The sequence below is a fragment of the Moschus berezovskii genome, chromosome 12 (assembly GCF_049115385.1).
Source record: "Moschus berezovskii isolate FMDL1 chromosome 12, NW_MosBer_1.0, whole genome shotgun sequence".
NCBI lineage: Eukaryota > Metazoa > Chordata > Mammalia > Artiodactyla > Moschidae > Moschus > Moschus berezovskii.
In genome coordinates, this window is record NC_142471.1 from 90,107,366 (window position 1) to 90,127,193 (window position 19,828).

Below are 19,828 nucleotides of genomic sequence, written 5' to 3' on the forward strand. Positions count from 1 at the left end.
GTGACTCAGGCTGTAACTGCTCACACCCTGGACTTGAACCCTTATACGTCAGAGGGCCCGCGCCCCAAGACACCTCGCCTGCCTGAAGCCCTTCATTCAGCAGAGGGGGGACCCTGAGGCCCCATGGGGACCAGGCGGACGGGGCAAGTGTGGGCCTCTACTCAGGGTGGTGAGCTGCAGGCTTTCTGAATTCACCCACTGCCCAGGTTTCAGGTTTCAGAATAAGTCAGCAGGACAGATAACTTGATTGCTCTGTTTCTCCCCAAATCCATCCAGAAGCCACTGACAAGATCTTGGGAGACTTCTCATGAAAGAACTCATGAGTCCTTCAGAACAGGACTCCCATGAAACAAAGGAAGGTGATGATAAAACACTCTGCCTGAATCAGAGTCCCCTGGCCTGTTAAATCAGAATTAGAAAGATGGTGCTGGGTCTTCTCATGGAAATGACAGGTCACTGGTCAGGCCGGTGGTGTTGGCTTGCGAGGGAGGCGGGGCATTTAGCCTATTAGCTGGAAAATATACAGATGCCCTGCCTTGGAGGGGGTCCCCTAATCCCAGCACTTTAGGTGATGAGCTGGGTGCTATAGGCAGGCATGAGGTGGCTGCGACTCACTGGGGCTCGGAGGGTGACTGAGGGAGCAGGCCTGCAGCCTCCCGTTCGGCTTATTCCTTTTTCATCTTGCCCTTTTTCGTGGGCCACCCTTGCCCACTGTCCTCAGCAGGGGCCTGCAGCCAGGGTAATGGGGCTCTGGAGGAATGCAGCTGGTGGTTCCCCGCTTTGCAAGCCACTGCCCAGGAGTGGGACGTAGAGGGTGTCAGAGGGACAGCAGGCGCATACCCCTGCTTTGGGCAGAGAACACACCACCTCCCACCCCGAGCTGTGGGTTCAGCGAAATGGACACTGTCACCTCCCCCTTTTACAGGTAAGGAAACTTAGGTGCTCAAATCAAAGTCTGACTCTGCATCCCAGGCCCTTTCTGATCCTTTCCACAGTCCCTCCACGGGGGGTGGCCTGTGGTGGACCCAGTGGCTGTGACTTTCCAGGCAAGGGGCGGCTGGTGTCCTCGCCCTGGAGATGCAGTGTCTCTCAGGATCGAGGTCCAGCCCTCCTCGGGCGCCGTGCAGCCCCGAGCCTCAGCTGCCTTGTCTGTGGGCTCAGTGGCTCACTCAGCAGTGCCCAACTGTCTGCAACCCCAGGCCCCTCGGCCCACGGGATTCTCCAGGCAAGAACACTGGAGTGGGCTGCCATTCCCTTCTCCAGGGGATCTTCCTGACCCAGGGATTGAACCCAGGTCTCCCGCATTGCGGGCAGATTCTTTGCCAGCTGAGCCACCAAGTCCAATACCCTAATGCTGGGAAAGATTGAAGGCAGGAGGAGAAGGGGACGACAGAGGATGAGATGGTTGGATGGCATCACCGACTCAATGGATGTGAGTTTGAGTAAACTCCGGGAGTTGGTGATGGACAGGGAGGCCTGGCGTGCTCCAGTCCACGGGGTCACAAAGAGTTGGACACGACTGAGCGACTGAACAGACGGTAAAGAATCTGCGTGCAATGCGGGAGACCCAAGTAACATCCCTGGGTCAGGAAGATCCCCTGGAGTCAGAAATGGCAACCCACTCCAGTATTCTTGCTGGGAAATCCCATGGACAGAGGAGCCTGGCGGGCTACAGTCCATGGGGTCCCAGACGACTGAGCAATTAACATGTAAGATGATAAAAGCAAGATGCATCGTTGTAGGAACTTCAACAGGAAAGTTCAGACAGGAGCCAGAGCCTCTCAGAGCCCGACCACAGTTAACATTTGGGTGCATTTCCTTCCACCCCGCTCCACGTGAAGATAAATGTTTGAACAGGTGGGATCGCACCGTACATGGAGGGTGGTCCTGGGGTTTTTTGGGTGTTGATTCTCTCACTTAAGCCCCAGGAGTGTTACAAGCCCTGTCTGCATGTGAGGAGGCTGCTCACAGGCAGCCTACGTCCTGGTGGCCCACAGACTGTGCCCGTCAGCTATGAGTGGCCCTCCGCGGGGCTGGACCCAACGGCAGGGCATTTGAGCTGCAAGCCCCAGAGCTTGTGCTCAAGGCGGTGTCCCCCGCCACCGGGGAGGCACCACGGGGGTTGCTGAGCTGGGATGTGCTGCAACCAGACCCGAGCCCTGCCATGGACATGGCCTGAGGTGGGCAGGTTAAGGAGCTAGTAGGGTCGTAGGTCCATCCAGGGCCACTCTGGGGGAGCCTCCTCTGCCAGTCATGGGGAGCATGAGGCAGGGTCTCTGCACCCCTCGCCGTGGGGCTAACAAGGCTGCCAGGGGAGGGCATGGGGCTCCTCCCAACCCCAGCCTCGCCTCGCCTGCTTCGTGAACTGCATGTTCACGGGCCTGTTTGAGAAAGGAGAGCTGCTAAACAGAAAACAAGGAGCGTCTGGGTGGGGTGCTCTGGTGGCTCATTCCCAGGGTGGGGGTGCATCCTTAGGACCTAACAGATCTCTAGGCATAGCCTCTGCGGTCACAGGACGTGGACCAACCCTGGCTTCTTAGAAATTACACAAGCCTCCATAAATTTGTCCTCAAGGCGGCAAACACTGTGGTCTCCCGAGCCTGGTGAGGAGAGAGTCCGTGACCTGGGGGCCAGGCACAGGAGCCCACTTGGCTGAGCTGTGTGTACTGCTGACCCCTCAGCACGAGCAGTGCGGATCTGAGCTGTGCGTCCTCTGCGGGGCAGGGAGGGCCCAGCCTGTGTCACCTCCTGGGGTACCCTGGTGGGCAGGTGGCCCTGAACCTGGCAGGACTTTCAGGCCAGGCCCTCTATAGCATCAGGGCTACATGGCGTGGCCTGGGTGCCACTGGGGTCTGAGCTGACATGCTCACGACGGCTCTGTGACAAGCAGGTCCCTCAGTGCTCCTGACTTGGGGATTACAGGGGGCTGGGGTCCCTGGCTCCTGGCTGGAGTGAGGAGCAGGGGTCCTCCACTTGGAACACACATGTACTCTAATGACTGCCCCGGAGCCGGGGGCCCCAGGATCACAGCAGTGGCCATGGCCAGCCCTCCTGTCAGTCGCTCACAGCCTCCTGCACCAGAGGCTTTTGAGAGCACTGAGACGTCAGCTCTCCCCCAGCTTTACAGATCTGACCCTAGGGCTCAGAGGGGACAGAAAGGCCCCAGGCTCTGCCTGTGCCAACCCAGAACAGAGGCAAGACCCTCCGATCCATCACCCCCCGCCTCCCAGCAGAAAGCACACAGCTGGCTCCCAGCAGCTGGGTACTGAACCAGGAAGCTTTATTTACACAGTAAAAGTAACAAGCAGATTCCTGAGAGACTAGAGCGGCCCTAGTGCAAGACAGCCGTGGCCTGGGCGGAGGGCGGGCTGCAGCGGGTGGTGGTGGGGGCAGACCCAGCACCGTCCCTGCACAGCGCTTCACCTGGGCAGGGCCAGGCCTGACACGGCCCGTTTTCCGGCCGCCACGCTTCCTGAAGCTCCAGGGCGCTGACGGGTGCTGCTGGGAAAGCGCGCATGACCCCGGAGACAGCCAACCCGCAGGCACCCACGCCCGGGACGTGGGCCCCCACACTGGGACACAATTTCTTTGCCAAAGAGACTATGCTAGAAGATCGGGCTATTCTAGCTAGGTATAAGATCTCTGCTGCAGTTTGGGATTTTTTTTTTCTTTTTTTTTTGTTAAATCTTTTTCTCTTCTTTTCTCTTTAAAGAGGCGCCAGTGGGAGGGGTCCGGCCACCCGTGAGGCTGCGGGAAGTGGCAGCACCATCATCTACACGGAAGTGCTGCCCTGGCCGGGTTGCTGCCCCCGGAGCCGGGGCACCCCAGCTTGCACCCCAGGCCATGGGACCTGATGCGGTCATCGTGCGGATGACCCACCTCTAGGCCAGGGCACACAAGACTTGAGCCTGTGCTGTGGGCTGGAGGCTTGGGCAGCGCCAGCTGGAGTGTGGAGATGCACAGGCCGCCCGCCCCCACCTTGCTCTGGGGCCCCCTGTGGACGATGGGTTTGTTTCCTAAGGTGGACTTTGCATTTTAAAATTTCTTTCGGCGTATACAAATTCACAAAAACTTTTCCTGCTACAAAAATTTTGTTGAAAAGTAAGGCTTTCTGAGAGTGAAAATCTGCACGAGCTCTCCAGGGGCCTGGGAGTCGTGTCTGCCCACGGGCCCTGCACTGGCCCTGGCCTCTACTGCAAGTAAGGCAAGAGGGTTTGCGGTAATGTAAACGCTGAGGCTGCCACCCCGACGCCCAGCCCAGCCCCCACGGGCAGTGACCCCTGTGGTTTTAGTGGGGGTGCCCTGACAGGAAGCCCCCCACCCTTCAAATGCATGACCCTGCTCTTGTCCTTCCGGGCCCCCGGGGCAGGCGGACAACCTGGCACAGCCCTCCCTCCTGGCTCTGAACTTCCTCGGTTCCCCCTTACAGGCAGGAGTTCATGGGCTGCACGAGGCAGGGTCCCAGCAGAAGTGAGCTTTGGGGCTGGGGAGAAGGCACCAACTGGCCTGCTGCCCCCCTAGGGACACCCCCCACCCCGGGGTGGTCAGAGAGTCACCTTTCAAGACCAGGAGTCCTGGTGCCAGGGGAAGAGCCCAGAGACGGGCTTCGGGCAGCACCTCCTATAGACAGATGGGGGTGACTCTCTTTGATGGGAAAACGGACATGAAGCCACCCCACTGCTGCCTCTTTCTCTGAGGGGTCACTGGTCATCCTCTCCCCTCCTTGCTGCTGTCGTGGGCTTGGGCAGGGAGCTTCTGTGGTGGCAGGAACAGCCAAGAGAGGCCTGAGGAAGCTGGGAAGGGCCAAACCCTGCCCTGGGCTGCGAGCCCTTCTGCCACACAGGTCCTGGGAGCAGCCTGCAGGGAGATGGGGTGGGTGGAGCCACGGCTCGTCCTTCCCTGCCACCAAGCCTGAGAAGGGGTTGGGGGTGGCTGGCAGGGTCCGAGGGGGCCACGCGCACTACAGCCTTATGACACCCACCACCGCATGCCTCCCCTCCCGGCCCGGAGAAAGGGCGTCCAGGGGAAGGACTGCAGTCCAGGGCGCGTGCCGGCTGTGGCCACTCTCCGTGTGGGTCAGGTATCATGCTCCCACCCAGGCTCCCTGAGGCCAGGAGGTGCCAGCACGTCCTCTCCCATCCATGCACCCACTGCTGGATGCCCCGGGGTCCCCTGGATCGGCTCAAAGAAGACGAGCCGCCTGATCTGGCTCCCCAGGGGAGCTGTGCCTTTTGGCAGGACCTGCCCAGTGCCCAAACGCCTGCCATGCTCTACAACCTGCGGCTTCTGACACCATCTCGGGGGGCGGGGGGACGGGTCATGGAGTTGGGGTTTTCTGCAAGCATCTTAAACAGCTGAATTTTAAGAAGAGCCAGCTCTAAATGAGGACTTGAGCCACCACACTTCGGATGTCCAGAAGTAAAGGTTTAAGTCAAGTTTTCCCAAACCTGGTCTCTCTTCAGCGGAAAGAGAAGGAACCACGTGCCCTCAGCCCCTGCAAGCACTGAGGGCTCTGCCGTCAGCAGAAGGTGAGCGGGACCAAAGGGATCCCCGGAGTGCCTCTGTCACGTAGCAGCAGACTGCAGGGGACGCGTGGATGTGCTGAGCCTTGTGGTTTCGGAAAGGAGCCACTTTGCTCATAAGCTGACCCCTACTGCTGTTGTCTGCAGAAGATGCTGAGCTGCTGAAAGCCAGATTCCAGGAGGGCCAGAGCCCCGTGGGGCATGTCTGCAAAGCGGGGCTGGGGAGGAGCGGTCTGGGAGGGAAGCCTCAAGGGGTTGGGGTTCCTTGTGGACTGGGGGGGGCTCTGCTGGGGTGCCGGAAGCCAGGGAGGGTGTGTGGGCACTCCACTCTGTGCTTGCGGTTGGGGCGGTAGCAGGGAGGTGGCACTCCCCGAAACCCCCCCAACCAACGAGGCTGTGCTTGGTAGATGGCCGGGCCCAGAACGGCCGGCAGGTCCCCTCTAGTCCCGGAACGTGCCCAGAGCCGGGGTCTGCGTGCCTGCACAGGGCCCTTGTCCCTGAGGACGTTTTCAAGAGGCCGCCCTCCCCTGGGGACGTCTCTCCACTCACCCGAGTCCACTGAGCTCGTTGCTCAGTGTCAGGGCAGTCATGGACAGCGGCTGCCAGTTGCCGACCCTGCCAACTTCAGCCCCCAGCCCCGGAGCAGCAAAGAGCCCGGGGCTGGGACCTCCATGCCACGGGAGGGGCTCGTGCCTCCACCTTCTCGGCCAACAGAGCCACCAGATGTCTACCCAACTGGATGGGCCTCTAACGAGCACCCCCCACACCCCGAGGTGTTCCCTGGACCCCAGGAGTCCACCCGGCACGCAGGGCCCCATTGCCCACACCCGGAATTAAGGCCTAACAGTTCTGGTGTTAACGACCGAGGAAGCCTCCTCCACTTCCCGAGCCTGAGCGGGAGACCTGGGAGAGAAGGCACGGAATACACACTCGAGGGGAGGAGGGCGCTGCAGAGCCGGCCCCCCGACCCAAACCTGAGAGCAGGAGGGCGGGCAGGCCCGTGACGCCAGTGCACGGACCTCAGGCGGAAACCCCGGCTGGGGGTGGGAACCCCGGCCCTGCACAGATGCCGAGACTGCCCAGTGGGCAAGGCTGGGGCGCCGTGCCCACTGATGTGCCACAAGTGAATGGGGGGCAAGAGACTGAGCCAGAGAAGCTTCCATCCCGGCCCCCGCGGTTCCGTGGACCGTGGCTGCCATGCTGGTGAAAGGCTGAGATGCTGCACTGCGGGGTGGGAAGTGGGGGTGGCCCGGACCCCTGCGGGCGGGACAGCATCTCGGGGAGGCGGTGGGCGCGCTCCTGGGCCCTGACGCCCGCCTCCCAGGAAGCTCGGATCAGGCCCTGGGGTGGGGCTCCCCAGGGGGCCCGCCGCCGCACCTGGGGGGTGGGCAGGAGGAGGCCTGTCGATTCGAATGCGCCCTCCCACCCCCTGCCCCTGGCCAGGGCCCGCGGCCCCTCAGTTGTTCTCTATCTGCTCGATGTCCAGCTCGCCATCCAGGGAGCAGGGGCTGCTGCGGGCCCCACGGTCCCGCCAGGCTGTGCCCGGCTCCTCGCAGCACGGCTCCTCCCGGCAGGCCAGCGGGTCATCCAGGGAGGAGGGCAGAGGCTCGGGGACCGGCGTCCCGGCGGGCGTCCTGCCCCCCGCGCTAGGAGCCGAGAGCAGGGCGGCCCAGGACCTGGTGGAGCCGATGTGCAGGGCGAAGGGGCTGTGGGCGCTCTGGTCCTCCGTCCCCATGTTCAGGCAGCTGAGACTGCTGAAGGTCTGACAGTTCTGTGGGGAAGACAGACACAGGTCACAAGGGGTCGCAGTCCCATGGAATCCAAGGACCGAACGCCCCACCCGGCCCGGCCAAGACCCCTGGGGGGCCCACCAGGCGATGGAACGCCCTCCCCAACATGGGCAAGGACAGAGGGGCTGTTGGTTAACTCATGAAGAACTCCCCCTGGCCGGTGAATGCCGTGTTAATCAAGAGACACAAAACGCATTTGAACGAGTGACAGAAGTTGCTCACTCATGTCTGACTCTTCACGACCCCGTGGACGGTAGCCCACCAGGCTCCTCCGTCCATGGGATTTTACAGGCAAGAATACTGGAGTGGAAAGAAGGGAGTGACCCAGCATCATTCCCCATGATGCTGGTTCAGTAAAGCATGTCTTTTCAGGCCGAGGGAGGCTCTTGAGCCGTTGGAAGAACACGGCAGGAGCGGGCCCACTGACGTAGAGGAGACGCCGCCAGGCCGCGCCGGGGCACAGCGGGGACGCAGGGCCACGCCACCCTCTCGCCGTGGCGAGGACAGAACGTGGGCCGGGGGTGGGGCCAGGCTCACAGCTGGGGGCCGCGGGCAGACCCCTGCCCCCAGCCACGCTTAGGCCTCGGCGGCCTCCTCTGTGAGAGGAGGTCCCTACCTGTCCCACAGGGCCATCTGAGGCCCCAGCAAGAGCCAAGAGCTCCGCACCCGCCAAGCCCTGCCTCTGTGCATGTGGCCGACGTGGAGGAGGCAGCCTAGTGCCCGCCAGCGGCAACCACAGCTTGGATGCGACCCCACCTGCTCACGAGAGGGGCCAGCTGGCCCTGTGCACAAGTGGGTTCAGCTACACGCCTGCTTTCACAGCTGAGCGTGAGACCCAGACAGGACCAGAGGCAACCCAGCCCCTTCCTGGGGACGAGACAGAAAGGAAGGTGCGTTGGAGGTGGCAGTCGGGGGGAGCACTGCCTGCCCACTGATGCCGAGGTCACAGGCCCATCCCCCAAGGCCCTGGTCCATTCGCAGACAGCAGTGTTTGTGTGTCGCTTTGAAATAAAGACGACCACAGACTATCTCGGGCACACAAGCTGCTGAAGCAGGCCGGGCAAATGGAAAAGAAAAGGCGCTCTCTCTGGAGGGAGGTGGCGGGGCCTGCCACGTGCACTCTCCTTGTTTCTGCCCGCAGAGGAACCCATTCTCGTGGGTCTGCTTGTCCTGGAATCTTTTGATTAACTGAGAAAGGCAGGCTGGGGGTCGGGCTGTACTGGGGGGATTGAGGAGAGAAGAGCCAGGCCACCCATTAGACCTGCGATGCTGGCCCTGACTGCAGCAGGAGCCAGCCCAGGGGCGCGGTGCCCCTGCTGGGCCACGTGGGGCTCAGAGGGGCCCAGTCCTCACCGGGCCCATTTGCTCTGCTGCTGGGAGACAGCTCCTCATGCAAAATGGCCTCTGAGATCCTCCATGTCCCCAGGGTCAGAATGCAAACCTGGGTGGGAAGAAGCCCGAGGCCCCTGAGGCCTCTCCACCTCCCGGCCACCCTCTGGATGGGCCTAGACCTGAGCCGGGACAAGAGGAGAACCAGGTTGGGGCAGATAGGAAGGAAGCCGGCCCAGCCGAGGCAGGGGCATCGAACCCCAGGCTCAGCAGGGAGGCCTAGGAGGGAGGCCGCGGGGAGCCAGATCCAAACCCCCTGCATGGCCGGATGGTCTCTCGCCCTGTAGACACAGCGGAGTAGAAAGAGTGGCGGTGAGTGGCCGTGTGAGTCCAGTTACAGACAGTGGCGCCCGGTGTGAGCCTGGTGTGCTGTGAATGGGCCACAGGTAAGGCCGAGACCCTGGGGCTTGCAGCCCTGGGGGAACGGCCACGACGCTCCCCTCCGTGTGCAGGACCTGAGCGGGCCTCCCTGCTTCCTGGGAGCTGTACCATGAGAACGGGGTCTTCTGGAACTCCTCCCGGGCATCCTACCTGCCAAGCAACCAGACCCCAGGTGCTGATGAAGGTGCAGGGCGGGCGGGGGGTGACTGCCTTCACGGCAGCTGTGACGGCGTGTCTGGGCAAGAATCATGGTACATAGTGGCCACGCCAGCAGCAGGGTGCTGGGGACCCCGGTTTGCTGGGGCCTTTCTGAGATGTGGCTTCTACCTCGAGTGTGCCCAGGAGAGGACTGAGGTCAGAGAGGCTGCTGATACGGTCCTAGGTTCTGCCACACACAGGCCTGACGACTTCAGACAAGACCCTCCAATCTCTGGGCCATGGCCCCCCCCCAACCAACAAGGGGTGGGCCAAGGGCACAACGCCCCGCCCCTGTTCTGGCTGTCTGGAATAACTGGGTCCTTTCTGCTCTGAGGCAGGACAAGAAGGTTTGGTTGGTGACTGTTGTCACTGCAAACCCCGGGATGCCCCTGACCCCACCCTCTGAAAGTCCTCAAAGGCACCTCCTCCTTGGCCACAAAGCCAGTGTCACCTTGAAAACACTGTTGACTCAAAACGCAGCTGTTGCAGCCACGGTGAAAACCAAGACCCCTCTGCAGAGTGTCCTGGCCGGTGGCATGCCCCACCTGCTGGGGAGGAAGGTGACCATCACAATGGGGCAGTTACGTGTCCCGCCCAGGTCCCAAGCCAGCAGAGCCCGTTCTGTGCCAACATCTAGGGCGTGGTGCTGCCCCTACCAGGCTCTGGGGGCCGGGTCCCACCCTGCCTCGCCTGGCAGCTCACACTCCCCGAGATCTCAGCGCCCACGGAAGAATGCTGCATGGGCCTGCCGGAGGCCTGGGCGCCCTTCTGGGGAAAGCAGCAAAGCTGAGGACAAGTTCAAAGCACCGTGTGAACACATCATTCCAGAGTGAAATGGTTGCTCGGGGACACACAGTCCCCCTATGCCAAGCTTTGTTCTCTTGAAGCCCAGCCCCAGACCAGGGCTGGGCCGCCTACTTGGGCACAGGCCTGCCCAGGTAACAGAGAGGACCATCCATGTGGCCTCAGGCTAGAGGCTGGAGACACTCATCAGCACCCCAGTCCAAGAGTCTGGAGTGACTTTGGAGTAGGGCCCCGGAAGTCCAGCTGCTTCCATCAGACCTGCCATATCTCGGGTTTATCCAGCCATGTCACAGCCCACACACCCAGCCAGTCTCCCCAAGGCTCTGCAGTCAGGAGCAAGGGCCCCCTTCTCCTGGGCGGATCTTTGCTGGTATCCCCCTGGGAACTCCAGGGAGCCCTCACTGCAGGCAGAGGCCCACCAGACCTGGGTGGGGGAGAGCACCCCAAGGTGCTTCCAGCCACATCCAGCCCCAAATGCCCACCCTGCCAAGGGGCAAAGAGGTCATAGCCCCTCACCAGCTCAGAGCAACTCCACCTTGAGCTACCAGCCGAAAACCAAACCCCACCTTGGGAGATTCACTGGAACTCAACAGACTCAGCCCAGGGCACGCCTCCCACCCCCTGCCGCCGCCCCCCCCCCCACCCCCGCCGCTAGCCTCAGGCCATGAGCTCCATCCTGTCCCCCGGGGTAGGGGTGGGGGGAGTGGGGAGTCCAACCCCAGGTGCTCTTCACGGGTCGGGACCAGCCTGCCTCGAGATCACCGGGGAGGAGCAGCCACAGGGAGGGGACCTCTCCTCGGGTCAGCCTGCGTCCTCACCCCTGGGCCCAGGTGAAACTTCCTCTCTGCACTGTGCTGGGACGGGACCCAGGTCGCCCAAGGCACACGGGCACTTCCCCCTTCTCAGACAGCAGGGTGACAGCACCCGACTTCCCTCTTCCGCACCGGCCTTCCAGCCTGGCACGTTTGCTTTTTCCTGATGCCAGGTTCTGGTCATCTAATTTCCTAGATTGCTTCGTGTGACTGATTTTGAGGGAACCGCCTCAAAAACAGAGGCATCCCAATAAGCCCAACCAGCTGGTCAGTTTGGCCAGACCAGGTCCCTGCCCGGCCGGGGTTCTTGGAGCTTCGGGGTCCCCTCTGTTGAAGCTGCTGGGCTCAGGCGCTGTCAGAGTCTGGGCATTTCCTCCCCAAACAGACACCTTCTCGAGAGCAGAATCTCCAAGTGTTGGGAAAACACCAGGCCATGAGGATGGCTAGCGGCCTGGAAATTTTCTAAGTCTTGTTTATGCTGGAGGCTGGCATAGAGACAACTGAGGCGGTGGTGGGGCATGCGGTTTCCTGGGGTGGTGCTGTTTTTTGTTTTTTTTTTTAAATTATCTCAGATAAGAGAGAAAAAAAAAAAAACACTGGCTTACTTGGGGCCTATCTTTAATCCATCTTTGGTAAATCTGAATTTTGCATGAAGGCTGGACTGTCGCTTACAGGAAGCCCGGGAGCCCAATGATGGGTCAGGTGGTGGGGCTACCCCAGGTCAGAACTGTAGGTTTGGCTAGAGGTGGCCAAGGGCGGTGGGCGCGGCCGGCCCCTCGCTCCCGGCATCTCATCTCCGGGCTCAGGACTCAGAGCCCAGCACCACTTCCTGCTCATCAGGCCCAGTCTGTCCCTATCACGCTCACCTACGGGACCCCCACAAGAGGCAGCCCCCCTCGAGCCCAGACTGCTCCCCTGCTCTCAGGAATACGGGAAATGACGACAATGCAGCCCAGATAGGGAGGCTGGGTCGCCAAGGTCTGAAAGCAGAGAATGAAGCTGCCTGCAGGAAGGAGGCGCTAGGCCCCAGGGAGCACCGTGGATTTAGCCCTGGACACTCAAAAGTTCTTCCCAGACCACAGGCTGGCGGGCAGGGACTATCTGTGAGGGATAATGGACGGCCCTGGCAGTTACTGAGAAACCCTGCCTTCCTGGGTCATTTCCCCGGCTCCCTTCTGCGGAGGTCACGAAACGTCTCCTGAGCACCCAAGCCCTGCAGGCTCCTCTTCGTCCACTACAGCCCAGTCTGCATCGTCCCTGCAGGAGCCAGGCTGAGCCCAGTGGACCCTGCTGGGCCCCCATGGCCCTGACCTGCACCCCACCACCTGGCTTGGGGGCCAGGTCACGGAAGGTGCGAGAGCAGCCTGGTGGGATAGAAAGGAAGGACCCCGCGGGGTTGGCCCCCGGAAGCTCAACTTGTGCGTCCGTGCAAATCGGAGGTCATGTCCTCCGAGTGGTGGCCGGCCTTATAGGGTCTGGAGCCCCACACAGGAGCACCCCAACCCGGGCCACACTGTGGTGAACGCTGCTTCTACACCAGATCCCCGGGAGGGACAGTGCAGATGGCCTGCCTGCACACAGAGGTGTGGACGCTGACGCCAAGCAGCTCACAACTGGGAATCAAAACATTCTGTTTCTGCGGTGTGTGTTCCGGCCAGCACACACTCAGGACAGGACTTGTGAATCTACCTCACTCTCAGCTTGGTGTGGAGAGGATTCTTCGCCTGACAAAAGTCAAGAGATCTTTCCAAAGCACACAGGACGCTGGAGGGGGTTGCTGAGGCCAATGTACAGCCAGGACGCTTGGGGACATGTGGGGACTCAAGGGGCGGCTTCTGCCCAGGACGCGGGGGCACTGAAGGTGGGTCCAAAGCCCAGAGCAGATGGTTGGACCCCAGGTTCTGTACAGCTGCTGGGAGCTGGGCGCCCCCTCCCCCCGGCAGCCACACCAACGCACAGGGCGACTGGAGTGTGGAATGCTAGGGCCGGCTCAGCCCCGCTCCAGAAGCTCCATGCCTGCCCCCTCCCATCTCGAGAGAGGCTGGTTCTCAAGTTTTTAAATGGAAAATTAAAACAGGTGAGAATAATCAGGACACCTTGGTGAACAACAATTAGGCGAGACCAGTCCCACCAGTTCCGATATTGGCTTCCAGAGAAAGGCGAGGCTTTCTGGGAAAATGAGCAGATTACCAATCAGCCTAGCAGCCTCACCTGCAGATTAGGTGGACTGAGGCTGGGAGAAGCCAAGAGACGTGACCCAGATGGCACAGCACACAACAGTCATAGAACCGTCTGGAGGGTTAACATTGAGACCACAGAGGAAGCCAAGGAGGCGCCTCGCAAACCTTCATCTCCCCCGTCCCTCCTCCACCACCGTGCTGAGTTCAGGCTGAGGGAGGGGGCGTGGCTCCCTGTGGACAGCACTGCATGACCAAGGCATCAGGGGTCAGCACTGCATGGCCAAGGGGTCAGGGGGCTCGGCTTTGGGAACAGAATCTATAATACAGATGGTCAAACCCACTGCCCTTTTTAACCAAAACTTGCTTTCAGAATTCTGCAAGAAGACCTGACAGTTACACAAAAGGTAAAAATCCCTAGGAATAAAAATGCAACAATTGGCAAGAGAGATAGGAAGAAAACTTCATAGAACGTAACAGTGGACTTGAACAAATAGCCATCCTGTATTGCGGACAGGAAGACTCGACCTCAAAAAGGTGTGAATTCTCCCCAAGTTATTTCATAAATCTAACACGATCTCAACCTGCAACGCCAATAGCAGTCCTCGACGCCCCCCTTCAATCTCAGAGTAAGCAGATGCTCGAGTTTTAACTGAAAAATAAACAGGTGAGAATGATCAGGAAGCTTCTGTGAAGAACAGTTAGGAAAGCCTAGTCCTGTGCTGTGCTTAACTGCTCAGTGGTGTCCGACTCTTTGCGACCCCATGGACTGTAGCCCGCCAGGCTCATCTCTGTCCATGGGATTCTCCAGGCAAGAGTACTGGAGTGGGTAGCCTTTCCCTTCTCCAGGGGATCTTTCTGACCCAGGGATTCAACCAAGGTCTCCTGCATTGCAGGTGGATTCTTTACCAGCTGAGCTACCAGGGAAACCCTGAGACTAGACCTACCAGATGCTAAAAACATACTGCAGAGCCTCGATAATTGGGAGCATATTACTACGTGAGGACACACAGACACCAATGAAAGAGAGAATGTTCTGAAAGAGCCCCGGGTTAGCATGTCATAAAGACGGAATCTCAAAGCAGAGAGGAAAAGATGGAATTTTCAATAGCGGGTATTGAGACCAATGGGTAGACATATTAAAAAAGAGAGAAAAAAAGATTGGCTCCATATTCAGACTATATACAGGATGAACTCCACGTAGGCCAAATTACTGCAATATAAAACCATAAAAACACTAAAAGGAAATACAGGAGAATTCTTTTATAGTCTTGGGATAGAAAGGCCTTTCTAAAATTCAAAATTCGGAGCCATAAAAGAAATAATAAATTTGATTAAAAAAGTATACATGTCAAAAAACGCCAAAAGCGCTGGTAAGAACGTAAGATTGTGTACTCGCTTTGGAACAGAGGCTGGCAGCTTCTCAAATGTTAAAACACAGAGTTACAGGACACAGCGATTGCACCCCAGGTACACAGCCAAGAGAAACGAAAACTATGCCCGTACAAAAACGCACACATCCATGTTCACAGCGGTGTTATTCATAATATCCAAAAAGAGGGAACCGCCCCAATGTCCCATCAATTAGCAGCTGGATAAATAAAACGTGGTAGGAGTATCTTTGGGTCATAAAAAGGAACGAAGTGCCAACATACGCTGTAGCATGGACCAACTTTGAAATCACCATGTTGCTCGGCAAAAGAAGCCGGTCAACGAGAGACGGCATTATTGTATGATCCCATTTACATGAAAGACCCAGAACAGGCAGATCCAGGAAGAACAGAAAGCAGATTAGTGGGTGGCTGGGGGCGAACAGTGACTGCCAATGCGTATGAGGTTTCTTTGGGGGTAGTGATGGAGCTGTTCTAAAACTGACTGTGGGGATGGCTGCACAGTTCTGTGAGCACACGAAAACCCACTAAGATTGTTGGCTTTAAACGGGTGAACTGTATAATGTGAATTATATCCCAATAGAGCTGTTAAAGAACGTCAAAAGACAAAGAACAAATCAGAAACAAACATTTGCAGTTCACAGCACATGCAAACAGAGAAGGCAATGGCACCCCACTCCAGTACTCTTGCCTGGAAAACCCCATGGACGGAGGAGGCTGGTGGGCTGCAGTCCATGGGGTCGCTGAGAGTTGGACACAACTGAGCAAATTCCCTTTCACTTTTCACTTTCATGCATTGGAGAAGGAAATGGCAACCCACTCCAGTGTTCTTGCCTGGAGAATCCCAGGGATGGGGGAGCCTGGTGGGCTGCCATCTATGGGGTCGCACAGAGTTGGACATGACTGACGCGACTTAGCAGCAGCAGCACATGCAAAACCAACCTCTCTAATGGACAATTGGGGCTTTCTCTGGTGGCTCAGATGGTAAAGAATCTGCCTGCAATGCAGGAAACCCAGGTTCGAACCCTGGGTGGGGAAGATCCCCTGGAGAAGGAAATGGCAGTCTACTCCAGTATTCCTGCCTGGAGAATCCCATGGACAGAGGAGACTCGTGGGCTGCAGTCCAGGGGGTTACAAAGAGTTGGACATGACTGAACCAGATAATATGCTACTGTACAATCAAGAAACAGAGCGACACCTCCAGTTTCTTTCAAGAGCACGTGAATACAGTGGAGGACAGACGAGTGACCTTTACCTGTAAGATGTTCAACTGACTAGAGATTTGCAAACCAAAATGACACGGAGAAACCATTTCTTCACCTCTCTGGTTGGCAAAACCTACGTGTGAGCAGGATCTGTTGGGGCGGCGGTGGGGAAATGGACCACCTGCAGCATCGTCGGGGGGCGCAGCCCCTCGACATCACCTGGGCAACAGGCTCCCAGACAAGGAGCGTGCGGGTGGGATGTGCCCACAGAGGATACACCTGCACACGTCTGAAAGGACCCGAGCAACGCCGCGAAGACTGCTTGCGGCCCCGGGGGTCCGCAGCCGGGGTCTGGGAAAAAGAAAGTGGGGCAGGGCCACACAACAGACCCTCCTGTGCTGGAAAAAGGCAGCCAACAGTTGGGCGGTGACTCAGAAACACTTCCAGTGTCTATGATTTAAGACAGCGAGGTGCAGAAGGCTAGATGTTAGCCGGCTCTGTTGCGTACAAGAAAGGAGAATGAAACAAGAACGTTATTATTTGCTGGCACTTGCATAAAGGAATTCTGGAAGGATCACAAGAAACAAACAAGGAGTTAACCTGAGGCCACGGGGGATGGGAGCAAGACTTCCCCTGTGTATTGTTTTAATTTCTGAACATGTGAAAATACCATCAAAAAATAAAATATGTGTGTGCTTATTTTAAGAGGAAGGGACACTCTAAATTAGGAATGAAGAAAAATGATGACTCACAGGCCCAAAAAAATCTTACAGAAATGGTCACTCTGATTTAAAAAAAAAAAAAAGACCCTCCCCACAGGCTGCAACAATCTCCATCTTAAATGATTTTAATGTTTCTCCACCAAAGTTCTTTTCAACTTTCCTTCTCTTTTATTGGCAGGAATGAGGCTTATGCATTACCAAAAAACGGTACTTTGTGCAGACGAAAAAAAACACAAAAAAACCCATACAGGGTTCCTACACTTAATAATCACCAAATTAAATCTGAGTCTCTCACAAGCACAAGACGGGAACACATCGGGAAGGCCGCCCCTTGAGTGGCAAACAGCCCACACATGTGCCAGCCATCTGCACGTGGGCGGTCAGCCGTGAGGGCCTTTTCCCGTGGCTGGTAGGCGCACTCATAGACGCAGGCCGGGGGAACCCCTTGGAAAATATCTCGTTGTTTTAGAGGTTTGCAGGGCTCCCCGCCCTTCTGGAGCGGGGCTGGCCTGGGGGGCTCCTCTCGCTCCATGGCAGAACACTGCCCGGCTTTGTGGGTGACCCCAAGCCACGGATGGGGCAGCTTTGTGCCCCAAACACAGCTTTCCCCAGACAAGGCCCGTCTCTTAGCCTGTGCCAGCCTTGTCCAAGTGGGCCAGTGCTGGCCATTCAGAGCGGCTGCCCGGCCTCGCCCGGGGCGGGAAGGAAGCTGCTTGTCTATCAGAAGTGGTCCGAGGGCAGCAGGCCCCCGGGGTCCGTGAGAGCCTGGGTCCCCAGGGAGGGTTAGGACACACGCTGAGGATGGACGTGCGGGCCGGGGTCCAGAGCTACGGCGCGTGTGAACACGGAACCCCCCCCGAGCCCGCCACCTGTCGTCGTATTTCCACGCCTGGCAAAGAGATGAGAAGCACAGATTAAGTTCAAAGTGTCCGATTCAGCTGGATTTCCTTTCTGTTTGGTGGGGGAGAGGGGAGGCGCTCTCCGAGATCTCCTCCTCAATGATAAAATATAAATCATAAAGAAAGGCAGGCAAACCCTGCGGAAACACAACTGGCCAGTTTATCTGCTCCAACAGGCCTCGGCGTGGAAAACTCCAGAAGCGAGCCGCCCCCATGCCCTCTACAGACCGACCAAACGCATTCCTCTCACTGAAAGGACCCCCAGCGGATGCCCTGGGCTCACACTCGCACCCTCTCTGGTTTGGTCCCACCCACCTTTCCAAGCTCTGCAGCTCCAGGCCCCTGGCCCCTGACTTCGGGAAGGACAGCGTCCGAGCAGGGCCCAGAGGCCACCTGCATAGCCAGGGTCCACCCCATGCCACGGGCTCCGGCAGTGTCGGCACCAACACCATGGAGGAAGACGACTTCACGACAACAGCCACACGGCCCTGACTCCCAGCTAACGGGCCCAGCCAGAGGGCCGCAGGGGAAAACGAAGCACACGCCCCGTGTCTGCTGTCTGTTCCCTTGGCCATCTCCTGAGGCCAAATATTGGAAAATCCGAATGAAACTGGCTACCGTCGGGCTGAACTCCAGGCAAACTGAGGCCAGGAGAGCCTACGCCGACCACCTTAGGGTCGTTCAAATATTGGAAAATCCGAATGAAACTGGCTACCGTCGGGCTGAACTCCAGGCAAACCTGAGGCCAGGAGAGCCTACGCCGACCACCTTAAGGTCGTTCCAGCACCCCTCAACTCCAGGAAGCCAGGACCCTGGCTGGTCCCAGACACCACCATTCATTTGCCGTGCACTCAGCTCCCATGGATGTCACCAGGCTGGGAGGGCAGGCTCAGGGAATGGGGTGGCTGCAAGCCCTCAGGGAGGGGGTTTGTCCCCGCTGACCGGACCACCCGCTTGGCACCCTGGTCTGCCCACGTCCTTGAGCCGGGCACAGCAGGGCTGCTAGGAAGGGGTCCCAGAAGGCCAGGAGACAGTGTCTGATTGTCTTCGCTTCTAACGGCATCAGGTGAGGGTTCCCTGGCCAAACCCAGAGGGGCACCTCACAGGCCACAGAGCTGGCCATGTCACAAGCCACAAGGCCCACTCCCTTGCTCTGTGACCGGGTCTAAGGTCAGGGTCCAAGGGCAATGGCTCCCCTCTGCCCCTGGAAGCACCGTGTCTATGAAAGATGGGGAGCCTCACCTGGGGCATCAAACACAGGCTCTGGGCTCAGCGCCAGCTTGCAGAAGGCAGGAGACGATGGGCAAGCCCCAAGGGCTGTGTGGCGTCCAGGACGCCCCCAAGGGGTGTGGACACCTGGCTCCAGCCTGTCGCACACCAGGCGTGTCCTGGGTAGGTCCTTGGCCTTGGTCCCCAACAAGGGGGGCGTTGGTCCTACGTGAACCTGGCTGTCCCTGCCCTGCCCATTCAGCCCAACTGGACGCACTAAGCTCTCCAGGGGGGTGCCCCCCACCTCAGCCAGGATCGCCCCGCCAGAGAAACCTCTCCCTCCCCTCACCTCCCAGCTAACGGGCCACAGAGCTGGCCATGTCACAAGCCACAAGGCCCACTCCTTTGCTCTTCGCCGCCCCCTAAAGCCCAAGAGGAGCCACCCGGCCCCCACCCACAGGCTGGCGGGCAGCGTTCTGGGGGGGCTCAGCCAGGGAACAAATCTGCTTGCTGTGTCCCTGATGCCTGCAAAGGAACAAGGGCGGAGGCTGAATGGAGGCTCAGAAGGGTCACCCACATGTGGCAGATTCCTGCCTCAGCCACGATGACTGCTGTTCCCCGGGGGTCTCCTTGTGCAACCTGAGTTGCTCTTCCCCATTTGCAAAATGGAGAAATACAGCTGCCCATGCAGGGCGGTAAGGGGGCTCAAGCGAGATCACCCCAGGGCCTGGCTCAGCGGCACCCCCATACCTCTTTGCGGTGCCCAGGCACACCAGGACGGGGGTGGGGCAGAGGGCCGGCCCTGGCCCCGGGGTTCAGGCAGGGGTGGCAGACGGACAGCCGTTCACCCGCCTCCATCCCGCCTGGAAGTGATCCGGGAGCGCACAGCTCCCAGGCGTGCTGGGAAACACGAGGCCACGCTGGCCCGTCCCGGGTACCGGGGCCCCGCGGGGGCAAGGGCAGGCGGTGGCCGGCAGGGCTTGGCCAGCGTGTCCCAGCGTGCCCGGGGCAGGGCAGGTGGCCATGGACATGCCCGCTGGCGGCGTGCACGGCAGGACATTCCTGGGCACATTCCGCCTCTGTGGGCCCGACTGCCCCTTCCCGCAGAGCCCGGGCTGAGTGGCAGGGACGCGGTGTGGGCGTCTGGTGCTCCCAAGCCCCTGGAGGCCCCGCTAGAGGACCGCCTGTCCTGGGGACTGTCTCACAGGCAGACAGGACGCTTGATTACGGGAAGGGTCGGGGGAGGCTCGCCCCGGGCTCTTGCCTGCCAGGCACTCTTCCTGGGACGGCCTGTCCTCTCCCCGTGTAAGTCATGTCTCTCCAGTCACA

The 19,828-nt window shown here is 59.2% G+C and overlaps 1 protein-coding gene across 4 annotated transcripts in view; it reads right to left on the reverse strand.

Moving 5' to 3' along the window:
* Positions 1 to 3,259: 3,259 nt before the first annotated feature.
* The window catches only part of FAM53B (family with sequence similarity 53 member B), a 126,655-nt gene continuing 110,086 nt past the window's right edge, over positions 3,260 to 19,828 (reverse strand). For all 4 annotated transcript variants that reach the window (XM_088842412.1, XM_088842413.1, XM_055424433.2 and 1 more), the window contains one exon: positions 3,260 to 7,293. In XM_088842412.1, coding sequence (XP_088698538.1) covers positions 6,979 to 7,293 — 315 coding nt within the window. In that variant the 3' untranslated portion in view covers positions 3,260 to 6,978. The remainder of the gene's footprint in view (positions 7,294 to 19,828) is intronic.